The sequence below is a fragment of the Quercus suber genome, unplaced genomic scaffold, assembly GCF_002906115.3.
Source record: "Quercus suber isolate HL8 unplaced genomic scaffold, Cork oak 2.0 scaffold_80, whole genome shotgun sequence".
In the NCBI taxonomy this organism is placed as follows: Eukaryota; Viridiplantae; Streptophyta; class Magnoliopsida; order Fagales; family Fagaceae; genus Quercus; species Quercus suber.
The window spans coordinates 586,373-595,161 of NW_027069545.1; the positions used below are offsets into that span (position 1 = coordinate 586,373).

General features: G+C 41.7%; 1 protein-coding gene across 1 annotated transcript; it reads right to left on the minus strand.

The window, feature by feature from the left end:
* Positions 1-2,321: 2,321 nt before the first annotated feature.
* LOC112026501 (CASP-like protein 1C1) lies at positions 2,322-3,553 on the minus strand. The gene is made up of 3 exons (XM_024059189.2): positions 3,228-3,553; positions 3,017-3,119; positions 2,322-2,796 (listed from the first exon to the last, which is right to left on the minus strand). Exons 1-3 carry the CDS (start codon positions 3,458-3,460, stop codon positions 2,584-2,586), a joined length of 549 nt encoding a protein of 182 aa, XP_023914957.2. The 5' UTR covers positions 3,461-3,553; the 3' UTR covers positions 2,322-2,583.
* Between the last annotated feature and the right edge of the window lie 5,236 nt (positions 3,554-8,789).

The following is an 8,789-nucleotide window of genomic DNA, read 5'->3' on the forward strand; positions in this document are numbered from 1 at the left end:
TCTCATTTTTTTTTTTTAATTTTACTACGCCAAGATATGTTTTTTCTTCTTTGTTCTAGAATTCAAGGTTACATGTTATTCACTCATGAATTAAGTAGATCCTTATGTTGCTTCCGCTGTGGTTTTGTATGACATGCAAAACCAATTTTTCCAACAGTTTGGTGGTAGAGGAAAAGGGGTCTATTTTGGGGTTCCTGTTTAGACTTCTTTTGGGGAAAATGCCTTACTGGGATAGCATTTTTCCTAAAAGAGGTAAGCAAAGGGTTGGGACCACCTGATACATGCCATAGAAGAAGAAGAAGAAGAAGAAGAATCAGAGAAGAGATAGAGTGTGTGGGTGAATAAATAATTGATTTTTAAGCTTACAACCAGTGAATAGCAATTTGTAAATGTAGAAAATTACTGTAGCTGAGTTGTACAATTTTTTAGATATAGGAACTCAGTTGTTGCATGTTTTGGGCATGTGTGAATCTAAAATAGCAATTTGGGGGATTTTACCACCCCCCCCCCCCCCCAAATGCTAATGCTTTTAGTTCCTAAGCCTATTAGTCATTTAGGGACTAAATTGGTCAATTTGAAAAAGTCTTGAACATGGTTGGCATTAACCCAGAACCTCAAGGTATGTTATTTGTATTTACCTAATATTATTAATAATTTGTCAACGCCACGAAGACACATTATTGCAGATATAAAATCTCATTTGAAAAATACTACATTTACAATATTTTCATCACTAATTTTTTTCTACAAATCAATCAACAGCCACTCACGCATTAATAGTGCTAGTAGTATAATGGCCATTCAAATTTTAATTTTCAAATAAATTAAATATTACAATGCAATACTTACTTATTATCTCATAGTAAAGTTGTGATTTTTGCAAATTCTAAAACAAATTTAATACTTGTTTTCCTTGAATAATTCAAGAAATTAAATTGAAAAATACAGTAGTAATTTATATGTACCAAATATTTTTAGTTTTGGAGGTAGGATTTTTGTTTTTGTTTTCAAAATAGTAAGAAAATAAATTTCAAAAAATTGAATTTAAAACTAATTTTCAGATAATAATTTTAACACTATACATATTTTGGCTTCCACTTTTAAGAACAATTTTTAAACTGACAAAAAAAAAAAAAAAAAGGAGTTAGGGAGACCATTTCTACTTTTGAGATTTTTTTTTTATTATAAAATTTTACAGAAAGTAACGTGTAGATTACTTCTTTTTTCTCTTTTTGGATAAGGACAAAGGAACAGAACTCATGTACCCCTTTTTTTGGATAGTGGTAAGCTTCAAATTTGAAGAGCAAGAATTATTTAGTGATAAAGATAAGCTATTTAGAAGAGTTTAGAAAAATATGTGGGCTACACTATTTTCAATTTATCTAAGACTATGCCATTAAAAACATTTTTTGTATTTTAAAAACATCATCTTAACTATTTTCAAAATCTTGTTTTGAACAGAAAAAATAGGAAACAATATTTTGAAAACTGTATTTGGAAAACATCAGTCAAACAATAAATTTAAGTGTGGGAGCCACTATTTTCTGATTTCCCAAACAAAAAAAAAAAATTGTATTTAAATCCTCTTACTAAACATGTCCTTAATTTCTATCATTGAATACTTAAGTTTTAAATTGGAGTATTACCAAAAGCCTTATAGCTCAATTGGTTAGCATTGATTAGTGTTTTAATAAAAAATTTCAGATTCAAATCCCCATATCCCAACAAATATTAAATATCAAAAAATAAAAAAGTTTTATATTAGCACCCTTTGATTTTCAACTAATTAAAAGTATTAAAAGTACCCTTTATAATTTATATGCCACTATATATCATTGGAAAACCTATATATAGCTGCAACTCATTGATCATTTACTTAAGTGAATTTAATTTCTACTCACTTGAGCATAAAATAATTAGTTTTATTCCTAAATTGTGCTATTTTTATTAAATTGGATTGTATGAGTAATAGTTTTACAGGCTTGTGCTAAGTTTCACATAAGATATTTATTAGTTGGATATTACGTAGTATATAAGTAATTACAAGAAATCTAATTGTAATTTGACTAATCTTTTTTAGAATATAAATATAGATGTGATTCACGCTTTCCTCGTCTCATTATCATTATAAGAAGAGACCCAACTTTTTTTTGTAGATTTAGCAAATGACCAGTGGCATGCTTAACTCGGTAAAAATGTCCATATTAATTTAACACACACAACTTGTCTTGAGTGTGGTTCTCCATCAAACGGTAAGTTCTTCAAAGTTTTGCTCAAATAAAACATATTTATCTTATCAGATTGTAGCAAATATGCATTCAATCCTACGCATATAAACTTAAAAAAAAATAATAATAATAATTAAAAAAAAAAAACCAATTATCCATTTTTCTCAAACTGGAGTCATAAACATTTCATTGCAGGAAACTTTAGTAAATAAAGATTATAAGCATATTACATTCAGAATCAAACGAGCGGGGGAGAAGAGGTAAAGAAAACGAAAGGAAAGACAAAACATGTACTAAAAGGAGTTACAGAATCCACAGAAAGAGAATTGTCTAAGGTTTAATGGTGAAGAGAGGACTATATATAAACAGTGTGAAGAGTGTAGAGAAGAAGCACCAAGTATATTATTGCAGCAATAAAACCAGCGATTAGAGCTCCAGTGACTTGGTTGCAAAACTTATGGACTAGTCCACAAATAGGCAGCCAACCAGCGTGACTGTTTCCTTTCTTTCCCACATGAGCTATGGCCATGGCAGCCGATACGCTTGAGCTCAGTACCGTCGTTATAACCTAAATTACAAATGACATTAAAAAAAACAAGATGAAGAAGAGAAAGCTCATCATTTGTATCTATTTAGCTATAAACTAATTTAATTTTTTTTTTTAAATCACATATACAACTCCTCTAGTTAATTAAATTTAAGTAACCATATACTTATTAATATAACATACATATTTGAATTTTTTTTTTTTTTTTGGGTTGAAATAAACCATTAAAAAGCTTCATTACCACATCTAGGATCATAACCAAGTGCCTAAGCAAACTTTTTGAAGAAATAAAGAGAACAATAAGGCTGTATCCACTTGCTACTGCTTCTGCGATCACAAAGTACCTATATATGGCAAGCATTTTAAATTGAAATCAACAATAAAACAGAGCTAAAAAGATGACGATTATTGATGATGATTATACTAAGAGTTGAAAGTTAATTAAAACGTACTTGAAAGTAGATTCGTTGCTATATTTTGCTTCGAATGTTAAGTTCAAGACTTCAGCTGAGTCATGACTGGTAACCATGATAATGGTCGCGGCTAGGGTAGCACCCATGGCTAGTAGCCTTAGCAAAAGGGTGAAGATCCTCCTGGTCTTAGTCATTGGAAATTTAGCTTTTGGCAAGTCAAGTGAAGAGGAAAATGGGTCCCTAGCTAGGAGAGTCTTAAAAATGTGAAACATCAATTTGGATGAGAAAATATATGAAGAATCAAGTGAGAAGAGATAAGTTGTGTGTGCGCGCTCGCTAGAAGGACAGATAGGCAGTGGTGAGAACTTATTTTTCTTGTGCATCTCTCTCATCAGGCCAAAATGGTTTGGTAACCTAAATATGCATATTGCATGAAGATTTTGTGCTTGTGATAACTTAAAAGCAATATCTGTAACACTAGACAACTAAAATAATCACAAGTAGAACGTAATAAGAAAAAATAATAAGAATTCAGGGATTATTCCTTTAAACGTGTAAGTACGTACTTTATGCCTCGTGCAACTTGGAGAATTTTTGCTAGTATTTTTTGGGGCCCGTTCACCTACCTACCTGAGCCTGTACGGATCTTACCATTTCTAGGCACCAATAATTAGAGCACCTATTTATGGCGTTGACAATAACGTACAATATATTGCATGATTTTTTTTTTTTTTTTTTGCTGAATAATATATTGCATGATTTTGCTTGGAATATTAGGTGAGCTGGTATAATAAAATTAATAATGGATCTTCACCGGTTGAGGAGGTAGTTGAATGTCAATTATCCGAAATAGATACCAGGTAAACTTATATATATATATATATATATATATGATAAATGTTTAAATATAAAATGTCTATATATTGTAATTGTGGGGCCAGAAAATCGGGTAGTNTGCCTCGTGCAACTTGGAGAATTTTTGCTAGTATTTTTTGGGGCCCGTTCACCTACCTACCTGAGCCTGTACGGATCTTACCATTTCTAGGCACCAATAATTAGAGCACCTATTTATGGCGTTGACAATAACGTACAATATATTGCATGATTTTTTTTTTTTTTTTTGCTGAATAATATATTGCATGATTTTGCTTGGAATATTAGGTGAGCTGGTATAATAAAATTAATAATGGATCTTCACCGGTTGAGGAGGTAGTTGAATGTCAATTATCCGAAATAGATACCAGGTAAACTTATATATATATATATATATATATATGATAAATGTTTAAATATAAAATGTCTATATATTGTAATTGTGGGGCCAGAAAATCGGGTAGTCTTGGCCCACTTCAAACCAGGTCCAAATGGCCCATGCCGAGGACGCATGATGGGTCCGAGAATGACCCTATCCTCGGTTGTCCGAGACCTCGGAAAAACACGAGGACCGCCCCACCACAGGACTCCTTGAATATCCGAGGAGGAGAAGGGCCCGGTGCCACGCGTCGGCGGCAGAAGCACGGCGACGGAGAAAGCCCTGGGTGGACTATCACCTCTGCATTGAATACGCTCACCTGACCCTCCTGGCCGCATTAATGGGGATGTAACCCCTTGACAGGGCAACATCGATCAGGGTGAACCACTTGAGCACGGATATGACCTTTGATGGGACAAACGGTCAGGGAGGAGGCCAATAGATGATCGACAGAAGGAAGAAGGCAGGGAGAGAGTGAGATATATATATAAGAAAAGGGAGCAAAGTGTAAAGAGAGAGTTTTGGGGGGGGGGGGAAGGAAGAAACTCCTCGGCCATGGGCCGAGGAGCATCCCCCAGTTGTAAACTGGTCTTAGTACCTTTCAATAAAATAAAAAAGTTCATACTTCGTGAACGCCGGTTAGCGCCTAAACCTTCGATCCACTCTCTACAAATTCATTGTTCTGGGTTCGTTGGGCCTGTGGAACCCATACCTTTTGGGTTACAAAAACGGACCTTACAATTGGCGTCGTCTGTGGGGAGGATTAGTGTGCGGACCGGCGCAACAGGCGATCATTCTAAGTAATCATTCTACGGAAGATTGGTGGTGATTCAAAAAAAAAAAAAAAAAAAAGAACCACCAAACAAACATTGCAGAAAAATAAAAGTTCGAAACGGAAGATTCGACAGAGACAGAAAGAAATTGCACATTACTTTATTAAACAAAAAAGTTACAATGTACAAACAGAAGCTCAGGCAGGCGTGCTTTAAAGCACTACTCTTGCAAGCTAATCCTACAAACAGAGGCCCGGGTGGACCCGTCCTAAAACTAGCCAGAGGGAAGTGTCAACCCGTGCTTTTATTGGCATCAAGAGAATGGGAGAGCTTGACAATAGAATGAGGGAAGGAGGCTGGCTTGCTTCAAGGCCACCAACAACTCCTTTCTCGGTGCGCGGAGCTTGAACAAAGCGAGGAGCAGATGCAGGGGCACCAGGACGCCCTCCCCCGTGATGTTCCCTTGATTCTCTCCAATCCTCACGAGCGTTGCCGTTGGAGACGGCAACACTTGGGCACCAGCCATGACATGAGTTCGCGCGTCTCCTCCGTCAGGAGTGCGCTCCAGGGAGAGACATTAGGTACTTCAGCGACATCCCTCCTGGCCACCGCGTACGGCACTGTCAGTGCTACGCCTAGACTCTGCCTCGCCGGAAGCCCAGTGGGGGCTGCGGTTACAACGGCTCTTGGCACGAATGTCCTCACACCCGCCTAAAGCCGCCCCATATCTGCCAACTCCGGTCACAATTCTGGCGGGGTTATTAAAGGGGCTTGGGGGAATTGAAGGGACGTGTTTCTAACTGCGTTGGAAGTTCATGGAGTGTGGAGAAACCTTCCCCCCGGGAAGCTAATAAAGGATGAAGACTGGTAGAAGTTAATCCACACAGAATTCGAAAAGAGAATTATCAGCAGTGCTAATCACGAAGCTACCAAAACCGATAGACCGTTGGATTTGTGTTCATTCACCGTTGGGAAGGTTCTAGACAGAACCAAGGTATTGCATGGTCCTCAGACTCAAACCTATGGGGAAACTAGATACTTACAGAGAAATGAAAGCGTTAGACAGAACCAAGGCATTGCATGGTCCTCGGACTCAAGCCTATAGGGAAACTAACCGCTTAGCTATACTTGGGTGCTAGACAGAACCAAGGTATTGCATGGTCCTCAGACTCAAACCTATGGGGAAACTAGATACTTACAGAGAAATGAAAGCGTTAGACAGAACCAAGGCATTGCATGGTCCTCGGACTCAAGCCTATGGGGAAACTAACCGCTCAGCTGTACCTGGGTTCTAGACAGAACCAAGGTATTGCATGGTCCTCGGACTCAAACCTATGGGGAAACTAGATACTTACAGAGAAATGAAAGCGTTAGACAGAACCAAGGCGTTGCATGGTCCTCGGACTCAAGCCTATGGGGAAACTAACCGCTTAGCTATACCTGGGTACTAAACAGAACCAAAGTATTGCATGGTCCTCGGACTCAGGCCTACAGGGAGACTAGCTACAAAATGTCCCAAGTTAGGAAAGGATCAAGCCCCACCTAGCCCTTGAGACGTAAGAGGGCTGCCCATGCATACGTTCTCTCTCCTTATCATCGTTACTGGTGCAATTGGCCGACATACAATTCAAGCTAAAATTGTGCAGACCAAAGGAAAAGAGGAAAAGCAGGCAGCGTGTACACAAATAAGCAATTGAAATAAATAGAAAGGGAATTAAATTCGCATTACAATAATGAGTCTGTAAAAGTTGCATGGCAAGAGCCACAGTACATAGAGGAGAAGCACAACAAAATAAAATGAAACAACGTGAAAGTAGGACGAGCCGAGACGCCGGGGAGTCTACTCTTTTTGCTCAGGCTGGACAGGGGCAACCCCTGACCCTTCCGAGCCCTGGCCTGAGGGGACGGCCTGCAAAGGTGCGGCGAGAGCAGCTACTTCCTCGGTGGCGGGGGTTTAATCGTCGGAAGGGATCTCCACTATCTCTTGGGGCACCTCCTCGCTCGAGTGCTCCCCTAGTTCAGCAGCCCCCACCTCCTCAACAATCTCCCTGGCCTTAGTGCCATCAAGGGCGGCCTCGCGAATAGCGGGGGGGTAATACACGCTCTCTGCCTTCCATAGGTCAGACGTGGCCTCCACCCCAGCTTGTTTGAGGGCCTCAGCCCAAACCTGGGAACAGTATTGCCTACACACCCCCGAGACTTGAGCTTTGTAGAGGGCCTCTACTGCAGCCACCCCATCAGCGTAGGCTGCGGTCTCAGCCTCCTCCTTGGCACTCAGGGCCATCTCCCTGCCATAGTCTGCCTCGTCCTTAGCCCGCCGAGCCTGGTCTCTGGCCCATTCGGCCTCCCTCTGGGCCCCCTCGACCGTTGTCACCTTAGCCCGCAGATCTGCGATCAGATCCCCCGCGGTCTGCAGCTGATCCTCCGCCTCGCCCAGGCACCTTGTCTGCTCCTTGGCCTGGGCCTAGATGCCCTCAAGACCAGACAGTGCACTGTCCCGCTCCCTGGTCACCGCCTTCAAATCCTCTCGGGCCTTGGCGAGGTCAGCCTCGGAATTCTTTAGAGCCCCGGTGGCCCGGAAGCACCAATCACGCTCCTGTTTAAGGGCCTCCCTCTGGTCGTTCGCCGCCCCCTCCAACATAAAGATAGCTTGGACACCCTGCCAGAATAACCGATGTGCTATAAGTCCAATAAAAGAAAGAGAGTGGGAGAAGAGTCGAAGTTGTAGCCCTTACCATCCCTACATATCGCTTGAGGCTGAGAAAGACCTGCTCGCTCGTCAAAGAGTTAAGCTCAGCCATGTCTGCCGGGAGCAGCAGGCTCCTCTCCAGCGCATCGGCCACGCGCGCACCTTCGCCCTCATTAAAGTCCCGGAGGGAGGCGTTATCCCTCAAGGGCTCCCCACGGAGCATCGGGGCTGGGAGCCAGGCCTGGGCCTCGGAAGAGGTGGTGTCGACTACCTGCCTCTCCTGGCTCTTGTCGCCTATTTTGAGCTGCTTGGACAGCTGCAGAGTAGTGTCTTCCTCCTGCGAGGACACCGTCTTATCCTCCACAGGCCTTTTGCCTTTATCCTTCTTCTTCTTAGGGCCGGCAAGTGCGGACCCAGAAGGTGAGCGCGTCTGAGAAGGAGGAGGAGGGAGCTTCTGCTGAGTGGAAGTCGACCTAGTCTTCGGAGGCGGAGTGGGAAGTTTCTGTTGGGACTCCCCCGGCTGGCCCTTAATCAGGTCCAGCAAGTTGGTGGTGGGCTTCCTCTTGTAACTCATTCTCGATCGAGGAGGGGCTTCTGAAGTAAGGAGGTCTGCTTCGGTCAAATTGGGATCACCCAAGTCCCCGGGAGGGTCCTCGGACTGATCAAGCTGAGCGAAAATGTCAAACGCGTCCCCTTCCCCCTCTGGAGCTTCCTCGGCGGCCTCGGCGAACGGTTGGGAAGAGGAGGGGACGGCTAGTGTGACAGCTTCCTGGTCGGAGGGCTCCTCGGGGAACGAAAATCTGTCCCCGGTCATAGTAATCCTCTGAAGCCGAGGATCGTTGGCTCGGATGACATGCTTTGGAACTGGGAACGATTTCTGGGCAGGT